General features: G+C 29.7%; 4 protein-coding genes across 5 annotated transcripts; 3 read left to right on the top strand and 1 right to left on the bottom strand.

Moving 5' to 3' along the window:
* Nucleotides 1-10,262: 10,262 nt before the first annotated feature.
* Nucleotides 10,263-16,633, top strand: 7B2 (Secretogranin_V domain-containing protein 7B2). The gene is made up of 5 exons (XM_003705724.3): nt 10,263-10,413; nt 11,651-11,740; nt 12,990-13,347; nt 15,451-15,638; nt 15,943-16,633. Exons 2-5 carry the CDS (start codon nt 11,669-11,671, stop codon nt 16,012-16,014), a joined length of 690 nt encoding a protein of 229 aa, XP_003705772.3. The 5' UTR covers nt 10,263-10,413; nt 11,651-11,668; the 3' UTR covers nt 16,015-16,633.
* Nucleotides 15,338-20,159, bottom strand: Trf (TATA-box binding protein-related factor). 2 transcript variants are annotated; one of them, XM_003705725.3, is made up of 9 exons: nt 20,018-20,159; nt 18,046-18,358; nt 17,863-17,969; nt 17,439-17,682; nt 17,153-17,351; nt 16,637-17,010; nt 15,931-16,140; nt 15,726-15,809; nt 15,338-15,636 (listed from the first exon to the last, which is right to left on the bottom strand). In XM_003705725.3, exons 2-6 carry the CDS (start codon nt 18,142-18,144, stop codon nt 16,934-16,936), a joined length of 726 nt encoding a protein of 241 aa, XP_003705773.1. In that variant the 5' UTR covers nt 18,145-18,358; nt 20,018-20,159; the 3' UTR covers nt 15,338-15,636; nt 15,726-15,809; nt 15,931-16,140; nt 16,637-16,933. The 2 variants fall into 2 exon arrangements, with proteins under 2 accessions (XP_003705773.1, XP_012146496.1); XM_012291106.2 differs by lacking the exon at nt 20,018-20,159 and adding an exon at nt 19,441-19,572.
* On the top strand, nt 18,440-20,526 carry IFT52 (intraflagellar transport 52). The gene is made up of 6 exons (XM_003705726.3): nt 18,440-18,902; nt 18,973-19,190; nt 19,270-19,378; nt 19,462-19,744; nt 19,818-20,066; nt 20,147-20,526. The coding sequence occupies exons 1-6, from the start codon at nt 18,766-18,768 to the stop codon at nt 20,414-20,416; spliced, it is 1,266 nt and encodes a 421-aa protein (XP_003705774.2). The 5' UTR covers nt 18,440-18,765; the 3' UTR covers nt 20,417-20,526.
* Nucleotides 20,527-20,837: 311 nt separating this feature from the next.
* Nf-YC (nuclear factor Y-box C) lies at nt 20,838-22,424 on the top strand. Its single transcript, XM_003705727.3, has 5 exons — nt 20,838-21,013; nt 21,111-21,243; nt 21,307-21,774; nt 21,854-22,027; nt 22,123-22,424. Exons 1-5 carry the CDS (start codon nt 20,991-20,993, stop codon nt 22,294-22,296), a joined length of 972 nt encoding a protein of 323 aa, XP_003705775.1. The 5' UTR covers nt 20,838-20,990; the 3' UTR covers nt 22,297-22,424.
* The last annotated feature ends 4,253 nt before the right edge of the window (nt 22,425-26,677 follow it).

Raw genomic sequence — 26,677 nt, 5'->3', positions numbered from 1 at the left:
CCTTTCAAAAGGGAAAAGCGATAAGGGGGAAAAGAAAATGGAAGAGACTACGTTGTGAAAAAGAGCCACGCGAACGGGGAGAAAAACTCGTCAGAACTCGAAGTGACCTCACTTCAAATGACAGATGTAATTACGGACGAATGAATGTTGAAAAGCGTGCAAAAGAGAGGAGAGAATGATTTTCCAGAGAGAATAAATATTGTAATCGTTGTTATTTAAATAAGTTTGAATTTTGTGACTTTTACAATAATAATTTGCAGTTGGATTGAAGTTTAAGAGGATTTTGTAGTTGCACAAATAAACTCGGTGATATCGAATGGCTCTTTTGAAAATATTGTATAAACTTTATGGGATTTTGTGGACATTTTTCGATAAATATAGTTAGTATGAGATTTTGAATCAAGTTGGGTCAAACTGCAACTGTTATGAATATTATAGAATAATTATTGTATTATTATTTATGATAGAGTAATAAGTTATGTTATACATATATTTTGTTTGTTATATGTATGTTTTATATGTTGTATATGTTACATGTTGTATTCGTTATATGTTATATATGTTATGTATTGCATATATTATATGTTACATGTGTTAAGTATTGCATATGTTATATGTTGTATATGTTATATGTTGCATATGTTATGTTACCACATGTTATATGCTGTATATGTTATATTTGTTATATGCTGTATATATTACATGTTGTATTTGCTATATGTTATATCTGTGATATGTAGCATATGTTATATATTGCATATGTTATGCTACACATGTTATATGCTGTATATGTTATATTTGTTATATGTTGTATATATTACATGTTGTATTTGCTATATTATATCTTATATATTATATCTATGAGATGTAGCACACGTTATATGTTGCAAATGTTATAAATTGCATATGTTACATGTCGTATGTGATATATGTTATATTTGTTATATGTAAAATTTCCTATACATTGTACATATTACATCTTGCATTCGCTACGTGTTGCATAGTGTTCCGTTTTATAAAATACAACTGGTCAAGTTATTGTTACAAATTATATAAATATTTTATGCAATAAATTCTAAAGAAATTTTGTTACATAATGATATCTTGTTATACCTTCAGTTTATTTATTATTCGTTCAAATTTTATTGGATATTTATTTAAATTTAATTGTATTATTTAATAGTGTTAATACAGCTTTACTAACATACATATAATTATGTTTATACTAACTTAAAATAAGAAAAATTGTTTAATTTTTATTACGAGAGATATTTTTAATAAACTTCAGGAAAATGTTAATAGACATTTTTTAAGCTTTCATGAAAATGAATGACAATTGAAACGATATCCAAAATGAAAATTGTAGAAAAATATATATGTGCGTCCATGAAATTACGTTTTCTCTTTTAATTCTTGGTATCTTTTATTGAAATCAGATTTACAATATCGAAAATACTTTCGATAATAGGAGCTGTACAAAGTTCTTCGAATTGAGAACAAAAGAATAAAGAACCTTGTGAACAAAGAAAGAGTTCTGTGAACACAGGAAGATATTATTGTTTTACAAGAAGAAGAAATTAAGGGAAGAAGTGAATTGTATAAAGAGGAAGAAGTAATCAATTTGTGGAACAAAATTAGGAAAATAGGAAAACAGGTCAGAAGCAAGGGAGAAAGTACATAAGAGAGTTGCATTGCCAAAAGGAGATGAGGAAAAAGAAAATGGAGGACCGACAGAAGTAAAATGGGACCGTATCCAAAAACAAAGATTAATGAGCCAAGCAAAGAAACCGGTAAGAAAAAAGTATCGCAAAAGAAACGAATTTATGAAACAGGTTGAAAGAAAAAAGATTCGAATTTATAAAATAGAAGGAAGGAATAGAAAAATAAAACAAATTTATAAATCAGGATGAATAGAAACAATTTCAGAAAAGTAGAAACATATTTTAAAATGTGTTAAAATATTTAAAAATGAAATAAAATAATAAAAACAATTTTTAGAAGAATGGAACAAATTTATAAAATAAAATGAAGTAATTTAAAAACAATGAAACAGATAAGTTTCAAAATTGTGTTCCAAATTTTATAAAATAAAACGAAGCAATAGAACTTTAAAAAAGATGAAACGAATTTAAAAAACAGGTGAGAATTTTTATAAATGGTGAAACTTTTAAAATGAAAAAATTGGAAAATACACAAACCTGATGTAAAGCAAAACAGAAAAACAGCAAACAAAGGCAGATACAAAAATAAAACAGAACAAAGTAATTAAATTAAAAAAATCAAGTCAATAAAACCGCGAAATTGAATAAACCGTTTTTAACCGCAAAAAGAGACAAATAAATGAATTTAATATGTACAGTTGTTCATTTTTATTAAAGTTATAAACAATTTCTTTTAGAATATGTTTTAATACGTTACTATTTTAATACATCAATATACAGGTGACGCCATCTTAACTTCAGACCCATCATTTTATAAGGGATTTTATAATCTACAACTTTTATTTAAAAAATTCTTTTATTTTTATTTTGAGATATATTTTATTTGCTGAAGAAGAACAAATTATCAAACATGTTTCAAAAACTTTTACCAAAAGTTTGAACTTCAGTTGAAATTGAAGTTGAAAACTCTAACTGTTAATTTTCCATATCTTCAATCTCTAATAAAATTTTCAAAATAAATCATAAACCACAGAATTTCATAAATGACTTATAAATAAGTTTCGTAAACAGGATTTTGTAAACAGCTTAAAAATAATAGAATTTTCTTTTTAAATATTAAAAACAACATTTTATAAAATAAAATATGTTTGCATTTATCATGCAATATGGCATCTATAGAATTTTCATGAGACTTTTTCCGATTAATTTGATCCACAAAGTGAAAAGAAGGAAGCGAAAAAAGCAATCAGAGTAGAACAAGAATAAAAGAACACCGATAACCATAAAAACAATAGTAAAGATTGCAAGTGGTAGAGAACTCGAAGAAAGTAACTGTAACGGAGAGTAAACAAGAAGAAAACGTGGAACACGACGAAAACGAAGTAGAAGTACCTCATCCCTCTGATCAAGGAGAGTAAGGAGCATTTGAAGGGAAGTAAAGCAAGGAACAGGGTCCTGGAACGTGACAGGGACAGAAATCGGTCTTCCTAAAATCCAGGGTGAGACGGTTATAGCCCATTCACGCAGTGGCTCCACAGAGATCAATACTCGTGACACCGGGACGCGGCGTAACAACCCTACGCAAACGTTTAAAACCAGTTCCAAAAATATATTACACATTACAGGTTTTATACAGGACGTTTTCAAAGTGGTACAAGCGAAAAATGAATCGACATAGAAAAATAAAATAAAATCAATATGGAAATAAAATTTATTCGTATATGAATTTATTTTTAAGAAATTTGAATTTGAACACTTGTGGGTTTTTGTGAAAATGTTTTTTCACAGTAGAAAATGATAAAATCAAATTGTTTCGTAATTCTACAGTAATCAAATATTATGAATCAACAGATATGATTATTAACATCCCTGAAACATCGCTGGGTTTATTACTTAATACTACTTTATTAGGTTTGTTATTTATTAGGGATGCCGAAAAGTATTCCAAATTTCTTCGATGACTTCAAAATTTTTCAATGAAAAATCGAAGGACTTTTTTTTAAGAAGGGAATTGAACAATTGCCTTTAAAATTCAAAATTTCCATACTCCTAAGTTTCTGAATTTCTAAATTTCCAAATTATTAACTTCAAAATCCCCAAATACCTCAATTTTATATCTCAAAATTTTCAAATTTCCAAATTCCCTTTCTGAGTAATCAAATCTTCAAAACCCTTTGTTATTTTCTAATTATATGAGTTACCAAACCTCTAAATTCCTATATTTCTAAATTTCTAAATTTCCAATTTCCAAAATTTTTAAGTTAGCAAATCTCCAAGTCGCTGAATCTCAAAATCCCTCAATTTCGAAATTGTTATGTCTCTAAATTTTTAAATTCTAAATTGCCAAATTTGTGAGTAACCAAATTTCCAAATCCCCTAATTCTTCAAGTTCCCAAATTTATAAGTTACCAAATTTCTAAATTCCCATATATCTAAATTTCTAAATTCCCAATTTTCCAAATTTCTAAGTAACTAAATTTCCAAATACTCAAATTTTCCAATTCTCCAAATTTATGATTTACCAAATTTCTAAATTCCTATATATCTAAATTTCTAAATTCCCAATTTTCCAAACTTCTGAGTAACTAAATTTCCAAATACTCAAATTTTCCAATTCTCCAAATTTATGATTGACCAAATTTCTAAATTCCTGTATATCTAAATTTCTAAATTCCCAATTTTCCAAATTTCTGAGTAACTAATTTTCCAAATACTCAAATTTTCCAATTCTCCAAATTTATGATTTACCAAATTTCTAAATTCCCATATTTCTAAATTTCTAAATTCCCAATTTTCCAAACTTCTGAGTAACTAAATTTCCAAATACTCAAATTTTCCAATTCCCCAAATTTATGATTTACCAAATTTCTAAATTTCCAATTTCCCAAATTCTTAAGTTAGCAAATCTCCAAGTCACCAAGTCTGAAAGTCCCTAAATTTCAAAATTTGTATATCTCTAAATTCCCAATTTCTCAATTTCCCAAATTCCTAAATTGCCAAATCTCAAACTGCCTAAATTTTTCAATATCCACACCCTTAAATTTCTAAACTCTCATAAATTTCAAATTACCAATCCTCAAATTTTCCTAAAATTCCAAATTAAAAATACTATATCGACCACCTAAGATGTTCATTAAAAAGTACAGTGAAATAACCAACATATTTATATCATATAACACACGTATCGCACCTACATTTATGTAAAATATATTTGTGATGATATGAAGTAGAAACCCCACTTTCAGAGTAAATTAACGCGGATCCCTCGATACATTTTAGTCATTTAGCTGCCAATACCATGTCGATTGACGTGAATGACAGATATACACACTCTGACAGGCAATCAGCGAGATATTTACATCGCTACAAAATTATTTCACGTTGAATCTTGTATTTAACAGAACTTATTTCAAAATCATCCAACAGTCTTCTCTTCGTTCATGATATTAAAAGTTTAATAATGTTCTTGTTTTAACTGGAAGCTTTTTCATTTATTTCGTATGTACAGTTCTGTCGTGAAATGCTTTTAGAAATTAAAGTTATAATAAAAGTACGCAGTATTCATTTTTTATAAATTTTATAATTAATTCCAGCATGAAAGGTAATTAACAGATTTAAAATGTTAGAAATATTTTAATAAGAATTAATATTTACTTCTTTAAATAATAATTTCAATATATTCAAATTGTATTATTATTAATTTCAATTTTTTATAATATTTGAATATTTAGATTTTTTTATGTTTAAATGCATTCATAAATGTTGATATCAATTTTTGTTAGTAAGTAACTAAGTGTCTTTATAAATATTAATAACAATATTCATTTTCAATATTTAAATACTTTAATAAAAATTAATGTCAATATTTTATTAATACATAGATATTTTAATAAATATTGTTATTAATATATTTTCTAAATATCTTGATAAATATTGATATCAATATCCTTTATGTTATTTAAATATTTTGATAAATATTAATATCAATATTATTTCAATGTTTAAATATGTTCGTAGACATTAACGTCAATATATTTTATTAATATACATAGTTTGATAAATATTAACATCAATATTTTGTTTAATATATAAATAGTTATATTGATAAATATTTATATCAACATTTTGTTCAATATTTAAATATGTTCATAAATATTGACATTAATATTTTTTTAATATACATAGACAGTTTGATAAATATTAACATCAATATTTTGTTTAATGTACATAATTATATTGACAAATATTAATATCAATATTTACTTCAACATTTAAATATGTTCATAAATATTGACATCAATATTTGTTCTAACAATATGTTGACATCAATATACTGTTTAAATATTTAAATATATCGACAAATGTTAACGTCAACATTTTGTAAATATCGAAAAATTGAATAAACCGTGAAAAGGTTTTCCATTATTTTTTCCTAAAAACAGATTTCCAAATGAAGCAATTATTTTCCTACCACGAGGAGTTAAGCGGATCAGCAGCCAGGCTTGAGATGAGAAGGTGCATCTAATGATCGAGCAGCACTACCTTTATTTTTTCTCTGTTCTCCCACTTTCTTCTTTTTGCTGTTCGATTTTCAATATTTTTCTCAGAATAATTTCTATTCTTAAATGCGAAATAAAAATAATATCTCGAATCCTCTATAATCCTTTTGTGATCTAAAATACGTAAGCAGGGGAAAATCAATTGTTTATTAATAAACGAATATTTAATATCCATATTAATTTTAATATAATTATATAAGTTCACAGTAAAATAGTAATTGGTTATATAATAAACTGAAAGTAGAAAGTAGAAAGCGGTTGTTTATATAATAAAAATTTATACTGAGTTGTTTTGAACTTACACTGACAAATTATTCAAATTTTTACTAAATTTTTACGGTTTGCTATATCTATATTGTATTTCAGTATTTTATTTTCTATCTATATTGTATTATTGCAATTGTAATGTGGTTCTCTAAGTAAACAAAACTAAATAATAAAAGTTAAATTACTAAAATTAGTAAGCTACAATAAATAGAAGCTTGAAAAGAATAAAAACTGAAATTGAAAAATTAAATTTTGAAGAATGAAAATTGCAATTATTTTGTGTTCAACATTTTAGAAAATTTTTCACAAAATTGCGATATGTATATGTACCCACGTTACATGATATTAATACAAATTTAAACTAATACTCTATAAACATTCGCAAATAATATACTGAAGTACGTCACATGAATTAATGTCTACAATTTCGTATAAATTTTGGAGAATAAGCTTTGACAGAAACACGGTAAAATGAAAGTACCAATTTCTCTCCAGTAACAGCAAACGCTGTAGCAATTAGATTTCGAAAATTGTGTTAGAAATACACAAAGCGAGACAATTATTAATGGACGTTTATATACGACCGTAATGAGACTCAGGGGTCTTTTGATCTCTCTACCCTCGTGAAACTTCCATTTTGTGCTACAGTCCTGCCACTAATGACGCTTCGTGAAAGTGTTTCTGATAAATATTTGCTACAATATGCACTTTTTAATGTATACGAGTTTATGAAGTATATAAGTTTTAAAATACATAAGTATAATATTTGTTATAGATATATATTAATCATAAGACTTTGTCGTATGATAAACTCTCGTTATATTGTCATGGACGAGGTGATACCGTGCCAGGAGGTTGTAAGAGTGGAATATAAGTGTATATGTATAATTCATAATCTATGAGTATGTAAGTTTAATATATAAGTGCATATGTATGTAATGATATAAGTGTAACTTATAATACGTATTACAGATACAATAAGAATTTATGATACAGTAAACTCTCGTTATATTGCCCAAGACAAAGTTTTAAGAGTGGAAAGTTTTCTGAATTTGCAACATATTTACATAACCTCTTAAATGTTCCATAATGATGAAACAACATTAATAGTATATGTAAGTACACGAAAATTTTTATGAAAGCGGCAATATAACGAGAATCTACTGTAACACAGAGTAAAATCTTATAGTCTATTATACATAAGAATCTTACGTTATAATGTACTATGATGATAATATACTTAAGGTATTATATAAGTAGCTTAAATATGCTAAGTGTTATAAGTACCAGCTCTGGCTGACAGTACAAATCTAATTTAGATGAATTTTACTTGAGAAATTGGTGAACAAGCAAACGATACTTGAAATGTCGAATGGAAAATTAGATTAAAATACTGGTGTTTGATATTGTGATAACTAAAGCATTAATGTTCTTATTATTTTTTAAAGCTGATAAAAAAATTGTAGCTAGTAACAATTTTTTACCACTATTGTTGTATACATCTGCTACTGAATTTTGTAAATTTTAATATTCTATATTACTGTTAATCAGTAAAATATTAATAAAGTGCAGTGAAATATTTACTGTTATATAGTGAAATAGGAAAGGTATAAATTTCACTATTTTATTATGTTATTATTTTACTATTTCAATATTTTGTTATTTTGCTATTTTTCTATTATGCTATATTGCTATTTCGTTGTTTTTCTATTTTTCTACTTTACTATTCTACTATTCTACTATTTTACTATTCTGCTATTTTACTATTTCACTATTTTACTATTTCACTATTTTACTATTTTATTATTTTACTATTTTACTATTTTATTATTTTACTTTTTTACTATTTTACCATTTTACTATTTTACTATTTTACTATTTTACTATGTTACTATTCTACTATTTTACTATTTCACCATTTTACTATTCTACTATTTTACTATTCTGCTATTTTACTATTTCACTATTTTACTATTTTACTATTTCATTATTTTACTATTTTACTATTTTACTATTTTACTATTTTACTATTTTACTATTTTACTATTTTACTATTTTACTATTTTACTATTTTACTATTTTACTATTTCACCATTTTACTATTCTACTATTTTACTATTCTGCTATTTTACTATTTAACTATTTTACTATTTTACTATTTTACTATTTCATTATTTTACTATTTTACTATTTTACTATGTTACTATTCTACTATTCTACTATTTTACTATTTCACCATTTTACTATTCTACTATTTTACTATTCTACTATTTTACTATTCTACTATTCTATTTTTTTATTATTTTACTATTTTACTATTTTACTATTTTATTATTTTACTATTTTACTATTTTACTATTTTACTATTTTGCTATGTTACTATTCTAGTATTTTACTATTTTACTATTTCACCATTTTACTATTTTACTACTTTACTATCTCACCATTTTACTCTTTTACTACTTTACTACTTTACTGCTTTACTATTCTACCATGTTACTATTTTACTATTCTATTTATGCAAATGGACTCTTTGCATAATATATTTATATGATACATCAATAATTACTCAAATTTGTTCTTAAATTTAGTTCAGTCTTTCGCATTACACTAAAAATACAAAAAAGTAATGAAAATAGTGTATGGTCTTAAACTTTTACTTAAGAACTTTACTACTAAAAAAAATAAATAAATATTCTAAATATTAAAATATTAAATTGACATTTTAATTAAACTTTATGCTTCGAATTAATATACCATAAATGCAATTCTAAGCAATGGTAGATACTAATAGTAAAGTACTTTATATCTCGAAATTCTCCATTTGAACGCAATAACCATAGATCTCAGACTTCAATATCGAATCGTCTTTTCAACCCTCTGTTGCATGATACCATAACTTCATACATACTATGTATATATTTTCGAATAATCACTAAAATCCTGAATTATTCATTACTTTAATTTTTCGAGATTTCAAAAGTTCTCAAATAAAGAAATTTTTTCTATTCTAGACTATAAAAAGTTCTTCGTCAAAAATTATTTATATTCTGAATCATTCACTACTTTAATTATTCAAGATTTCGAAAATTCTCAAATAAAGAGATTTCCCATATTCAAGACTTGTTCTTATTCAAAAAATTCATTTTATCCTGAATTATACATTATTCTAATTATACAAGATTTCAGAGGTTCTCAAATAAAGAGATTTTTCTTGTTCAACATTCCAGAAGGTTTTATTCAAAAATTGGTTCTATTCTGAATTATTCATTATTTTAATTACCCAAGATCAAAAGTTCTCAAATAAAGAAATTTGTTATATTCATAGCTGAAAAATTTCTTATTCAAAACTTCACTTTATCCCGCATTATATATTATTCTAATTACGCAAGATTTTAGAGGTTCTCAAATAAAGAGATTTTTCAAAACTTAAAAAGTTCAAAAAATGATTCTAATTGCTGATTTATAAACATGTTCCTACTATTCAACAGTTGAATCTTGAAGTACGATTTGAAATAATAACTATTCATTATTTGATAGAATACTGACGTAACAAACAGCTTTAAATATTGAATTCTTTGGAGGTACCGAACGATTAGCTTTTCTATGTTCGATTTCCATTGCGTCACTAAGTACTCGAAGCGGCCAGGAATTATCGTCAAGCCCGATACTCATCCTTAATCGTCGAAACGACGTCACGAGGCTCGGCCATCGGTTGACCTCTGCTCGTAACTCGCTTTTACGAATGTGGGTTGCGGGGGCGATTGCAGGAGGTGGAGAAAAGCGACGTGGAAAATACGGATCAATACTTTGATTCTGGACGAACACAGCGCCATTTCCGGTCGTCGAAGACGCAACCGAACCCGAAGAGCGCAACTCTCGCGATATCTCCAAGAGTTCTTCGTTCTTTCTTGACAATCGTGCAGGTAAGTTCTTTCTTTCAAACTCGAGTACATACCTGAAAACTATTGATTTCGATAGGATACCTTCATTGTAACTGATTTATTATTATGGGAGACTTATTTGTTTTGATCATCTTGTGGACAGATTGGTGTTTTTCCAAAAATCGTTGATTGAGTAATAATAATAGAATTGTGTATTTTTTTATTGTTAATGATGTGCATTGTGATTATTACATATTTGCAACTTATTTTTGTTATTGTTCTTATACAATATGTTTATATGCAGTCATCTAGTAATGGGAATAACAAGACTGAATTATTTTCGCTGCAGTATTGTTTATTTCGTTGTAATAGTTTTGTAACTAATTTTTGGAGAAGATTTTGGCTCGTGAAATCTAGTCTCGTAAATCTTGTAAATAACGAAGCTGAGGAGTAATTGTTTACATTTAGAGAAGTGATATTTGATGAAACACATGATAATTTGTATTTGGTATTATTTACTAATATGTGTTTGCTAACATTATTTACTAATATGTATTTCCTTGTATTATTTACCGATATTATCTGCTGATGTGATGTACTAATAATTTTGTCAACTTTATTACGTTAATTGTCAGTTTATCACCAGTTAGATTAATAACTTCTTCTTCATTGCTGATTGCCTTCTTTCTTTGAATAAAATGATAAAATAATGTGAAATGTATTAATATAATTTTGTTGTATCATAACATATATAGAATGATCATTATATGTATTATTATTGCTGTACAAAACATGCATTTGAATACACCTATTTAGTAATAAAAAGATTTTTCTAAATTAAACTATTTCATTCAAGATATTATTTATTTTACAAATAGCAATTTCAAAATAAATTTTTCCTTTCAGAAAATTAATATTTACAGTAGTAAAACATCCTTCTAATTACACATATTTAATTTTCTGAATTTTAATACATTAACTTCCAGTTGGTCAAATTACCTTACTAAATTAGTAATTTGATTATTAATGACCACATTCTTTTGTTATAAAGTTATATAATATGAATTAATATAATTTCATACAATGCACAGTTATTATATTACGTGATAAATGTTGACTTTGGTTTGTTTGAAACGATATAAAAGAAAAATGGAGGTCACATGTGACACTTGTAGCAAACATGTTGAGAAACGTTCATCTAAAATTTAGTTAACTATTTATTGGGTTGTATAACTTATTTTAACTTTCAGTTAGTTAATATACACTTATTAATTTGTAGATATCCGCATTTGAAACCATGTACTGGATTCCGTTCCTTTTTGTGGCTGCTGCTGTTCAGGCGTCAGTGTATTTGCCTCCGCCAATGAAGGTAACATTTTTCTCACTAATTTCGAACATTACGATCTTTTAATAGAATACAATTAAATTGGTAATTTAAAGAACAATATATGAAGTATTTGTTGTATTCTGCATTCTTGAAGAATTACTGCAAAAAATAGGTGGATACATTTAAAACTGATTTCGCATTAGTTATACACATACATGAAGGATGATTTCGCTTATTTCAATAACTGTTAATTATTATAAAATGCATTAAAATCTAACAAATAAATTATTGTACATGTAGAGCAGTTAGTTCCCACGTCTTCATTTAATTTAGAAAAAAATCAGATCAATATGTGCAATACTTTCTGAGAAAATAGCTTGTAACAGGTTATGTGATCCTCAGAGTGAAACGTCGAAGGGCTGAAAGACAAAGTCAATGAAAAGAATAGTCTCGTATAAGTCTAACTGCCAAATATGCAATCTAACATTAATCAAACTTGCACGAGACCCTCGGAAAACTGAAGATTGCAGAATAGGAAGTACCTAGAAATATTTAAAACAAAGAGAAAGTTAAGAAAGTTTAGAAGAAAAGATACATTGGCAAGAATGCGATGGCAGACGTAGCCACAATATAAATACTTCATAATAAACTAACTATCTGTTAGGTCGAGTCATAAGTAACTTCCGTTTTTTTATCAGACATTTATTTCGTTCTCATTAAACAACAAAATTATATTATTTTATTATATATTCACCACTATTTTCTATAACCTTCTCCCATTTTCCTGGTACTTTATCAATTCCTTCCTTGTAAAATGTGGTTGGTTTGGACTGGAAGAAGCTTTCAACAGCCTGCCTGACTTGCTCTTCAGAATTGAAGGTTTTTCCATTTAAAAAGTTTTGTAAGGAACAGAAAAGGTGGTAGTCTGTCGGGGTAAGATCTGAGGAGTAAGCTGGATGTGGTAAAACAGACCATCCAAGCTCAAGAATTTTTTCTTGAGTCACCCTTGCTGTATGCGGTCGCGCGTTGTCGTGTAAAAGAATGACATTTCTGCGATTGACGAGTGCAGGGCGCTTTTCTAGGAGTTTCTCTTGCACTCTTTGCAATTGCTGAATGTATTTATTCGCAGTAATTGTTAAATTTGACTTCAACAACTCGTGGTGACCTTCATAATCTCACCATACACACAATAAAATCTATTTAGCTGCATCGGAAGTTACTTATGACTCGACCTAATAACTTATAACTCACATTATAAGTAAACCTTATAACCATTATTCTCTGATTGAAGGAGGATCAACTATTGCCTGATACTTTCCTCCGAGAATTAATCAACCAAATGGGAAATGACCTCGTGGATGCAGCAGACTCGTATTTGGAATACCAGGACAAACCAAAGGAAATTCCTATCGAATTGCCTGCTGACTACGACAGCATCGACACATTAAATCCTAATCCTAGCATTCGCGATCAGGAATACTTGCGGCATAGTACGTTATGGAGCCATCAACGTCTGAACGAGAACGACAAAGCGAACGGCAGACAGAAGATCAAACCTGGAAGCATCAAATACATTGCGGACGAGAAAGCGGAGAACGCTTTGCCTGCATATTGCACGCCACCTAACCCTTGTCCCGTTGGATATACAAGTAAGTACATATACAATGTGCTTCGTTAAAAGTATATTACGCCTGTAAATCTATTCACAATACTGAAAGAACATTTTTTAAATTTTAATATATTATATTATTGTTTTATTTATTACATGAGTTGAAATGTACAAATTTTTTAAATAACTTGTTTTTATATATGCACAATTAAAATTGAGTACAAGGTTTTCCTAGGGAAAATGGGGTTCAGTAAGCATGAGCATTTTCAAAATAAATAATTAATGAAAGTAGTTTTAAAAGCAAGTGCACTTTACGTCTCGGGAAGACAGCTCTGGAACTGTATGAGCATATTAATTACTCTATTTAAGTATTAAAAATTGAACACTTATGATTAAAGAATAGTCAGCAATGCATTATTTACATGGTAAAATAATGTTCGGATAATGAGTAATTAATTATTCGTAAAGTTCGTAAATAATGTTCGGATAATGAGTAATTAATTATTTTGTGGCAGTCTTGTGATACGTACATGAGCCGCCTGTCAATTCTACTGCGCATGCAAAGTGCAATATTTCGACACTTTGACGACGTAGTATAGTTCCTGAGGCATTTAGAAACAAATTTCTATTAGGGTTTAATGCGTTTTGATGCCTAATAAAGCCAGAAAATCAATTTTTGTCGAATTCGGTCCAAAACGGTACAGGTGGCGCCATCTAACGGCGAGCGACGGAACTACGAAAAACTAAAATTTCGATTTTCTCCGAAATTAGGGAATTTCACGTATTTTTGAGGGTCAGAAATTGTTTTGTGACCTATCTAGAATCTATATAATGCCACAAGAACCTCCTCAGAGCGCTAGAAAAGAAAATAGAAAAATAGTCCAAAACATGGACTAAAAAATTGGCGTCCATCTAGCGGTGAAAGTTGGAACTACAAAAATATAAAAATGAGATTTTCTTGAAAATTAGCGAACTTTGAGTGCTTCTGAGACTCGGAAAGTGTTATGTGATTGCATTAGAACCAGAATAAAGCTATAAAGGTTTCCTAAAGGCTTTAATAAAGAAAATAAAAAAAATATCATTTTATGGACAAAATTTGTGGCGCCATCTAGCGGCGAAACTGCGAACTAAGCTGAAAAAACGTATGTCCGAACACGCGTTAAGGAGTCAAATAAAAATTAATTTTCTAGGCTTAATAGGCAAAAAAATGAATAACTTATTCAACAGAAATTGCTTTAAAATGTCTACAGAAGCATACTACATCGTCAAAGTTGCGAAATATGACTTTCTATATTTTTCCTTAACGCGTGTTCGGACATACGTTTTTTCAGTTTAGTTCACAGTTTCGCCGCTAGATGGCGCCACAAATTTTGACCATAAAATGATATTTTTTTTATTTTCTTTATTAAAGCCTTTAGGAAACTTTTATTGCTTTATTTTGCTTCTAATGCGATCACATAACACTTTCTGAGTCTCGGAAGTACTCAAAGTTCGCTAATTTTCGAGAAAATCGCATTTTTATATTTTTGTAGTTCCAACTTTCACCGCTAGATGGACGCCAATTTTTTAGTCCATGTTTTGGACTATTTTTCTATTTTCTTTTCTAGCGCTTTTTGGGGGTTCTTGTGGCGATACATAGGTTCTAGAGAGATCACAGAACAATTTCTGACCCTCAGAAATACGTAAAATTGCCTAATTTCGGAGAAAATCCAAATTTTAGTTTTTCGTGGTTCCGCCGCTCGGCGCTAGATGGCGCCACCTGTACCGTTTTGGACCGAATTCGACGAAACTTGATTTTCTGGCTTTATTAGACATCAAAACGCATTAAACCCTAATAGAAATTTGTTTCTAAATGCCACAGGGACCATACTGCGTCGCCAAAATGTCGAAATATTCATTTTTTTATTTTCCTTATATGCGTGTTCGGGCCCTCATTTTTTAGGTTTAATTTGCTAAAAATAATTAATATGTCTGGTAACTCCTAAAATTACTTTCTGAAATGTATGTAGTATAATTTTAACATAAATATGATTTACATGGAATCATTGATATATTCTCTTACTCTAAGGTACAAATGTATAATATATGTAGTACATTGTACTTGTTAAAACAATTACAATTTTATTAAATGATTTTTGTGCAGGCGATAACTGCATCATGGACTTTGAAAATACAGCCGCATTCAGCAGGGATTACCAAAGCGCACAGGATTGCATGTGCGACACCGAACACATGTTGCATTGCCCTGTTGATTCTACAAATAGCAACAGTCTACCAAGCATGCACATTCAAAATTCCAATTTCAATCAGATCGTCGATCAGTTTCAAGCTGTAAGATACACTGCGATCAATATTATTGTTTTTACTTTTAATCGAAATGAATCGACTTTTTATGATTGATGAAAAAAATCAGCTTACCTTATTTCTTACATTACTGTATCTCTTATTTTTGCTTATAATTTATATTAAATACAAATGTTTCAAATTAGTGCATCCCTGTACCTATAATGCATTTAAAAAAGATTACTGCACCATTTCAATAATTGTGAAAATTTTGTTTGAACAGTCTGTTATTAATTAGAGACAATATTTTCTGTGCATCAAAAATAAACAAATTTGCAACCTTTTATTTCAGGAGCATAATCCGTTCTTCCGAGGTGAAAAGTTACCAATCGCAGCGAAGAAAGGTTTAAATGTTGTTTACTAAAACATGTGGCATATCTTCCAAATTACTTCAACATATGAACCGAAAATGTTTTAAAATATATCAATGAATATCCTCGATTCACTGTGTGATTCAGTAAAAAAACACAAATGACGGATGAATTTTTATCTACAAAAAGAAAAGAGTTTACATAATCCAAAGGTCTGGTGCTAAGAATACACAAATATTTTAATATTATAATATTACCTGCAATGAGATATGATGACTTAGAATCGATGTATATGTGTGTATATATTTTAAATCCGATACATGTTAAATATATAAATGTGTTATGTTTTTACAAATTATGTATATTTTGTTATCAAGTATTAACAATTAACAAGAAACTGAATTAGCAAAAGTCTCAAATATAAAATTATCGTTGTCTCGTGGAATGGTAAATAATAATAAATACAACGATGTTAAGTAATTTATCTACTCATAAAATATTTTTGCAGTTTCTTTTTTGATAACATATCGTGTATCTTGTACGATAAGAAATTTCATGATTTTTATAAATGTGCTACATTTGATCGACTGTATTTTCGTTCCACAACGATATAAAATAGATTAATACTTTCATTATTACAGCATTCAGAAATACATATTTTTTTTAAAACAATACCTTGTATTTATTTCCCTTGCATACAAAAGACACTTAGCTATTAACTTTACGAGAACATGATCTTATATACAATTTCTATACAATATTTATACAATCCATTGTACTTAATTTATTGTATAAGATCATTTATAAATTCTTCAGTGATTGCAAATAAAAATGGCATTTATACAAAATTCCTATCCATTCAATAAATAACATTCGATTTACTAATAAATTATATCGTTATGGTCGTAGTTCGTCGTATTCTGATACAAATTATGCGTGTTTATTAAAAAGCTTAAAGTACTGAAAATATTTTTACTGCTTCCTAAAACTTTTCAGTATTGGGTATATATTGTTTAATGCATCTTGCAGTTCAGTTCGATTCTTTGCTCCTAAAACGCATATTATTTGATAAATGTCATAATAAAAACCTTTTTTCTAATTCTCTGCACTCGGGGATTTTGTTTCAGCATTTATTAATGTTCCCTTAAAAAGGACAGTCGAGTGCAAAGGGTTAGCTGAATTATTTCTTACCCGTCAATACAATTTTTCCATTAACAAATATAAGTAACACCACCCTTGGTGATACCATCCTGTATATGAGACCCGGATAAAGCTCAGGTTCATAACTAGAAAATTGTCCATGTATATGATTTAAATTTTCCAACTTAATTGGAAATTTTAGGTCACATGTAGCAACTATATTTTGTATCTTAAAATTATAAAATTTAACCTGGAACAAATAGAATTTAATAAAGTATACAAATGGAAAGAAAAGATAAAATTATTATTTTGTTAATACAGTGATAGGTATTCTTACTGGAAATCCTAATTTTTGAATTATTCGTGCAAACTTTCTTGTTGCTAAATAGGAGTCCTCTTCGCATCTTGCTCCAGTACATACCAACTTTCCTGAATGAAAAATTAGTGCTGTTGCTCTAGGATTTCTAATTCTCATAATTAAACCTGTGAATCTAGCTGGATTATACTCTGAATTCCTTGTTCTTGTATTAATTTGCATAAGTTTTAATTCTGTACCTAAGTTAACTGTAGAAACTACATTCCTATAATAAAACAGAAAGAAATCACTCAATATACCACTGAATTATATTCAAATTATAATAATGTGATCAATATTCTAAAACCTAAAATTAATTCATCTTAATTATTATAAAATGTAGCCATCCAATAATTCTTACCAGAACAAAACAAAACTTACAAACTTCAGTAATTTTCTCACTTACTGTAAACACGGTTCTAGAACTTCTTTTGTACTATGAGCAGGAGTCAATGGGGTAATCATCAATTGTGGATTAACATTTTGTGATGTGCTCGGCCGCGGGACGTTAGTCTAAAATCCAAATGAAAGATTGAAATTGAAAAAACCTGAATAAGTGTTTAAGGTGTTAACATATTTCTTAATTTACCGATTGCGGCGGAGCCATTGAACATTCTTCACCAGCATTTTTTGCAGGGTTACCGAGTAACCTTTTTAATTCATTATCCTCTTGTACAATGGTAGTCATTTTAACTATTTTTGTTATTTAATAAACTATTTCCACTCATATGCACCTCCATCCATTTTGAAACCATTTACATCATGCTGACATCTAAAACGCCATCTGTATCTGATCAGCTGGTCTTTTAAATGCACTTTCGTGCCATTTAAATTTAAGGATATAGATATGAAAAAGTGCATATGAAATTTACGATGCATCATTAACTTCAATAATTCTGAAACTAAATAATTCTTATTTATTAAAATCAAAAAAATAATATAATTAGTTACAGTAATAAAAAATATTATTCCTCTACTTTTTATATTGTTAAATATGTTGCATTTATATAGATGTAGTAAGACATTAATTGTAATAATATTATTATAATATCCGATCAATTTAATAAATCAATTAATGTTTATCAATTTGTGCAATCAGTAGTTATAATGACCGGGTACTATCCACCATTGCATTCAAAAGTTTGATATGATCATAGTTGCTATTAGCAACTGTATACAAAACTGTATACAAAATGTAATATACACCTGGAGAACACGTTGTATCACATTTTGTGAAAGCAGGGTGTTGCTTCAAAATTTATTTCGTTATAGTAATTATTGAATATTCTTTCATAAAGTGACAATCATTATGAGCATGATCCTTGGCGGCGGTGATAACAATAACTTGAATGTGATTATTTTTGATGCCTCGAAAAACGAAAGAAAATTGAATGAGGAATTCAAAGTGTTGCAAAGAAAATTAAAATCGAAATGGAAATTCATCGAGTCTGTAAACGCATTTTAATATTATTTCGATTGAAAGTGCAATATTTTCTATAATTTTATCATATTTTAGAAATAACGATGTCTTAACGGAGGAGTTATTATCAACAGGCAAAATATTAGTATTACCAGGGCCGCGAAGTAAATTTACCGAATTAGAAATGAATTCTATAAGAACATTTTTAAATTCCGGCGGACACGTATTAGTTATGCTCGGTGAAGGCGGTGAAAAAATATCAAACACGAATGTAAACTTTTTATTGGAGGAATTTGGTATAATGGTGAACAATGGTGAACAATATATCAGCTTACAGATATTCAAAACAAAACAAGGAATTGAATATAATTTAAATTACAACTTAATTTTTAGATAGTGTAATACGTATGAGTTATAGTCAAACTATGCATCCAAAAGAATGTTTTATTTCACAAGGAATGTCAAATAAGTCAATATTTTCAAAAAATCATAATGAATACATGTAAATTTAATCAAATAAGTTACTTAATTATTTAAATTACAAAGTAATATGAATATAATTACTTTATGTTTACTGTATTTCAGGGATATGAATTTTTTATACCCATATGGTGCAACTTTAAATGTAGCGCAACCTTCTGTAGTTGCGCTATCCAGTGGATCTATTGCCATTCCAACAAACAGACCTATTTGTGCATACCATTACAGTGACAAAAATGGTGGCAAATTACTTGTCTTAGGTTCATCAAGGATGTTGACCGATACATATATTGAAAAAGAAAAAAATGATTCATTAAGAGAAATGATATTTGACTTTTTTGAATCCAAAGAAATTGTGATCAAAGAATCACAGATGGATGATGTGGATGTAAGTTTGAAAATTCTACTAATTGCTTATATTTATTTATGTATGATTCTTAATAATCACGTTATTTAATCAGTATTGGGAATACAACTTTATCCCAGACATAACACAACAAGCAGATAATCCAAAAGTGTGCACTCAGGATATGGATATAATGGATAACCCTCATGAATATACCAAACTGTTTAAACATCATTTCTATTCAATAAATTTAGATATGGTACCAGCTTGTATAAAAGCTTATGAAGTTTTAGGGGTGAAACATGAACCGCTTACTTTAATTCCTCCACATTTTGAATCTCCTTTACCACCTACACAAGCTTCAGTAAAGTTTTATTATTATTATTATAATGATTTTAGTATTCATATATTTTGAAGGATGTAATTTGAAAATTTTGTTTAAAGGTCTTTCCTCCAAGTTTTCAAGAATTACCACCACCAGCCTTAGAATTATTTGATTTGGATGAAGCTTTTAGTTCTGATCTATTGAAATTATCACAATTAACAAATAAGTACATGGCAACCAAAGATTTGTCAGATCATATGGAATTGGATCATTATATCAGGGAATTTGGAAGCATTATAAGAATTAGTAATTCTGATACTCATACAGCAAAAGAAGTGTTAAATGCAGTCTTTCAAAGTATTTGCAGCTATAAAGCTATGCATGAGTGAACAAAACCATTAGATTATAAGTACTGTCTGATTTTTTTCAATATTTATTATTACATTATGTAATATAAGTGTACAGATAAGTGTAAATATAAAAAATTATTATATTAGTATTTATTTTCTTAATGTATTTATAAAAATATTTATTCCACAATATCTTATGATGTTACATTTTTAAGGTGTGCCTTACCATATACCTACTTTGTTATAACATTAGTTAAACATTTTTAAAATACATATTATTTTCAATAATAAATTAATTTATCAATACTTATGATAATTACAAAAAATAATTAGCAAAAGTTTCAGGAATATTCGTCCAGAACAAAATGTAAACCTGTCTATTTCTGCCATCTACCGTGAATACACTAAACCTTAAAGTAAAATAAAATTGATTATAATCATGGTAGTGTATTTGCTGGTTGTTGCTGGTGCAAACAACAATTTTGTTGTGAATCGCTCTTATAAACTAAACTAAAATATTTACACTTTATTTGGTGTTATTTATAATTGGCAAGATGATTTTCAGAATTTGAAAAAACTCGCTTTGTATTATATGAAACGTTAGTTGTAAAAAATGTCGGTATTCTTTGTAAACGCGTAAGTAATAATATTTATTTCTAAATTATTAGGTTATGTATCTTTGAGTTTACCATAGTTGACCAAGCATTTATTATTAACATTATTGATTATCCAGTAATCAAGATAGTGAAGTTGAAGGTGATTCCAATGGAGATTTACAAATTGCATCACCTGGTAGTTCCGAAGCTCAACAAGCTTTGGCACAGTTCTGGCCAAAAGTTACAGAAGAAATTAAAAAAATTACTACTGTAAGTAAAAAAGTGAATGTGAAACCTATTTTATAATTATTAAAATAACTTTAAAATTTATAGATGGACTTGAAAACACAGTCATTACCATTGGCTAGGATAAAAAAAATAATGAAATTAGATGGTGATGTAAAAATGATAAGTGCGGAAGCTCCCATGTTGTTTTCTAAAGCTGCAGAAATTTTTATACATGAATTGACCCTGAGGGCATGGGTTCATACGGAAGATAATAAAAGACGAACACTTCAACGGAATGATATAGCAATGGCAATAACCAAGTATGATCAGTTTGATTTTCTCATTGATATAGTGCCTAGAGATGAATTAAAACAGAGTAAAGCACAAACTGAAAATACTGTACGTACTTCTATCAACTCTGATCAAGTACATTACTATTTCCAATTGGCGCAGCAACAAGCGTCTGCTAATCAAAGTGTACAAAATAGTAATACAACTACGCAACCTATACAAATTGTACAGCCTTCCACTGGACAGATACAAACAATTAATATTGGTAGTCCTGTAGAACAGGTATATTTTCTACTTTTATATAATAATATTCTACTTCATTAGAGTTATTATATTTGTTCATTCTATATATTGATGGTAGGAAACTACTAGTGCAAGTACAACACAGACTGTAACAGTGCAGAGTCCACAACAGTCATCAGGACAACAAATTATACAGTTGCAGCAGGCTCAACAAACACCCACTACACAAACTGGAGGAATACAAATTGTACAACAAATTGTAACACCTAGTGGAGAAATTCAACAAATACCTGTATGTAAATTATTTATAGTAATTAATAGTAAATTTGTTATTAATTTATTCACGAACTTAATCATTCATATATGAAAATTTTTGTATAATTTCAGATACAATTAACACCTCAACAACTTCAAATGATCCGTATGCAAGTACAAGGAGGAAGCAATCAACCAATCATAATTCAAACTGCTCCGATACAAGCTCAACCTCAATTAATACAGGTTGCACAAGGTGCCCAAGCACCAGTCTTCTTACAAACAAGCGGAACTGACAATGAGTAAATGTTAATTAATTTTAAGGAATATTTAATATTTAGTACAAGAATTTTAAATTTAAAACAGGATAAAACCGTAAAGATAAGCTTGTATGGTAAGGAATAAAATTTTTTTAAATTATTCATAAAATAAAATCATTTCCATTTATCTTTTACCCCTGCTATACCACGGTTTTCTAAGAACAAAGAAAGATATTAAACTTGTGAATATTTCTTTCATGTTTGATGCTAGAACGTAGTTAACATTTGATATTCCACAATGAAATACAAAGTTGCCATTGTTCTCTGCAAGCAGATACTTTTAAGGTGCTCAACTAAATTCAAAATTGAAGTAGAAAAAGGATACATGTCACGGTACTGTAAATTTACATGAAAATTATGGATTTTTGACAAATTGATGGTATAAAAAACTATAATTCGGCATAGATGTGGCATGTGTCTTTTTCAGCGGGGCTCTATTAGTGAAAGTGTAGTTTTTGATCATTTAAAGCGTTTGAAAGCGGTTGTCAAGGACGAATATGTATCACGAGCCGGTTATAAGATGCCGATCGAAGGGTTGTCACTGAAGCGAAATGAAGTGAATTGAAGCGAGGTAAGGTGAAGAATAAAGATAAGCAGCCAACGCAAGATGTAATCTGATTCGTACGTCGCGTTCCTTAGCCGCTGGCTGCTTCGCATGGCTGAGCTTAGGACTGGCTGGTGCAACTTGTATTATGTTTCACGTTGCTGCGGTTCTTGTCTGGCAAGTCTTGAGTTCGAAGCCTTCAACAGTCTCGAAACGTCACGTAATAATAAATATATTGAAATTTATTTACGTATTTAGAAGTTATATTGAGCCACATTAGTCAGTTTAATCGACTAACAAAATCTAAAAATGTACTTAAGCATACTCATAAATATTCAAGTATAAATTACAAGAACTCCATGAGTATTTAAAGTTGAAACACTGGAATAGTCGACTATTGCGACGACAATTTAATTTTATACTCTGCCATATTTTATTAAACGAATATGAATACCAATTTGTAACGAGACCCTTTTGTTTAAAAATTGATACATTTAACTTTACTTGAGCTGCCACTGAATAATTTCGTAAGTCTGGATTATAATTAACCCGCCTAAGATTTCGATTCCAAACTGTCTAATGTAGAGTTTAGTCAATTCTTAATTTTCTAATTATATAATATCTTTAACAAAATAAAATTATTTCACAGATGCAATTATCGTTGATTAAGAATCATAGATGAGGCAGACGCGTATCTAAGAATATATTTTCTGGAACCAGCTTATAAATAAACCATTATCAAGTTATCGCGGCATCGCGAGTATTTTTATAGCAATACGCAGTAACAGGAGGATGAATGCCCTAAGCAGGAAGACTAAGAGACAAGGAAGAGGGTAAAGAAGATGGTGGCACCTTCCGAGGTCCTTTTATTAGCACGGAACAAAGATGTGCTCCATTTAGTGACGTTGCCACCATGGTCCTGGTTGCCAGGGAAACCATGTACACGCAATGTTGCAGTCTCAACTGCGCTCGCCGGAGATTTTAATTCTTACTTCGAGAAGACTCCGACGGGTCCTTCCACCTCACGATCTACGCCACTGCTTGAATACTCGGATTTCACGACATGTTTACAAAGATCCTAGAGATAAGTTGAGAATGGCCGCCGCAGCCCATGCCTCCTCCATGGGTGTAAGGTGACAGCTGCCTGCGCCTGCGTTACATACACACAGGGTGTCCGAAAATTAGCTTGCTATCTCTTCATGATTTATGCACCCGCCTGTTAATTAAAAACTGCAATTTAAATTTATTCCACCTCTGCTAATCCATTGATCAAACGTGACGATAATGCAACACGGATTCACAACACGAATACACGTATACTATAATTATGCATGAAGTAATAATAATTAAATAACGTATGAAGTATTTATGTTGGAAAGGTATTCATAAGTGTATTTGGGTTTTAAGGTCCAGGTACAACGTACAAGCGCAAGGGATGGAGCCTCCCACTATTTTTATTTAATTTTGGAGGGCGAGTTTTTCGATTTCTTCATTCAAAAGATAAGAAATTTTAAAACTTATACATTACAAGATTTTTAACTTAAGAAGGTTTTTAATTTCTTAGTTTGAAAGTATGTAAATTAGAAATTGTTCAATTCTTTAATTTCTCAATTTGAAAACTTGAAACTTTTTTAATTTGTCAATTTTAAAACTTGACAATTGCTTGCTTAATACTTGACAAATTGCTTAATCTCAACTTCTCAATTTTTCAATTTAAAAATTGTGTAAATTCATAATTAAAAAATTAAGCAATTTACGTTTCATTTAGCAAACCCCTCACCTAGCTATTGAATTATATTAAACCAAGCAGTGAATTCAACTCAAGTGATCAAACAGAAAGAACAGCAAATTAAAAGGTCTTCGGTAATCATAAATTAAAAGATATTAATATCTCTAATATTATGTGACTTAATCCATAACGAACCTATTAAGTGGTAGGTTTTTCCCTTACATCACCACTTTTCTTAGCAAAGATGTTCGCTACCTTACACAATGCGTTTTGCGGTCCCTAACGCCAAGATTTGAATTGTATAATCATAAATGTTTCGTATTCCGAAGGTACTAAATAATGTCGGCAATAGACGTAACATTTTCGATTCGTACACCCCATATAAGCTGACATACGTTCGTACATACCTACCAGGACGAATATTCTGGATGTGTTTGTACGCGACCCCCACCCCCACACACACATACACAAAAAGGAGAGAGATATCTCGCTTACTCGGCCTGGACTCAACTCACCCGCAGGATCTCTACACGTGTGTGCACTTATTTTAACAGGATCTTACCGTGAGGATATATACGGTTCGACAGAAAACAAAAGGCCACCTTTTTACCGGAAAAAGAAAGCGCTTTCACTTCTTTTTTCCTTCCTCTTGTCCTTAAGGTTAATGGCACTTTGTCGCCGATGAAATTTGACCGAAACGTATTTTTAATAACTTTTGCAATTTTCAACAATTTTGGTATTTTGTTCAATTTTTAATATTGTAGTCGTAGGTGTAAATTGCATGAGAAAGTGATGCGTGTGTCTTGAATTGTTACTGATTAAGTTGTCACATATTAAAATTATTATACATTTTTTCTAACAAAGAATTATACATTTAGTAAGAATTATACTTTTTTGTGTTTTTGTTTGCAGGAACCGTATATAAAATTTTAATAAAAGCATTCTGCGTCGGGGATTATAATTTAACACTAAACTTACAGATGTTTGATAAGCAGTTCAAAAATTAAAACAAAGTACAACACTAAATAAATAAGTAATGAAACATAAATTATACCGCTTCGTTCTTCTGTTTTGTTAAGAAAAGCATCTTATATTCTGCAATTTAATTTTTCCGTGAGCCTGATACTCAAGGTTTCCATATTAGTCGACTTTACCCCATGCATTCAGTACCGACGGTCGACTTTCCAGTATGCGGCGAAAATGTGTCGTTTGGGCATTAAAAGGTGTATGTACATACCTGGGCTTTGACAAGGCAAATACTATGCCCCGTGCACTTTTTCCTAGACCGTTCGTGTGTGCACCCTTGGGTGGTCGGTCGCGTACGTACGTTACGTGGAACACACCATTTGTACGTTAGAGCAGAGAGACAGACCGCAAGCATCCCGCATACTTCGAGAGGAGCATGGTTACTTGCACGCTGTCGTATTTATCTGTACAGAACAGAAGGGTTGCTCTGCGAGCGTATATAGCGTCACGGTGCCATTATATCATAAGGGTAACCCCCATTCCGCCTCCTTTTTCTCTGGCGAGGCAAATCGACTGCCTCGACCAACCCACAGGATGTCGACGCCATGTCTCCTTCACGTGCCTCCCTTTATTACCTTCGATCTCCGTCGAACGACTCTTGGGAAACTCGACGACATCCATTTCGCTCCCATAACACTCCCCGCGGAGTATATTGAATTTGTACCCGTGGGCCATCGTGACACGATGCTTACGTGGACCTTTTTTAAAGAGCTACCGCGACTCGATCATTATCGACACGTTTGCCATTCTTTTGTTGGGATGCTGGTGAAGAGATTGGTCGCTTTCGTGGATGAAAGGTTTATTAAATACTATGTTAGATCACTCGGAAACTTAACTAATTATAGTTCTGAATAATGATGTAAAACCACGACTTGGTTAAGAACTCTCTCACTTGTCCTCAGGAAGTACTTATTCTAGCGGGGGATGACTTATGATTAACGTGTGTAATATCTTTTTGGAGTTTGTGGCTACTGCTAGGATGATTTGGTATTGCAAACATTTAACTGAGATAAGATTACATGCTTAGTCATCCAACACTGCGATGCACCATTTTGTGATGTACAGGTA

This window comes from Megachile rotundata, chromosome 2 (assembly GCF_050947335.1).
Source record: "Megachile rotundata isolate GNS110a chromosome 2, iyMegRotu1, whole genome shotgun sequence".
NCBI classification, from domain to species: Eukaryota; Metazoa; Arthropoda; class Insecta; order Hymenoptera; family Megachilidae; genus Megachile; species Megachile rotundata.
The sequence above is the reverse complement of the archived record's forward strand: the minus strand, read 5'-3'. Positions and strand labels throughout refer to the sequence as shown.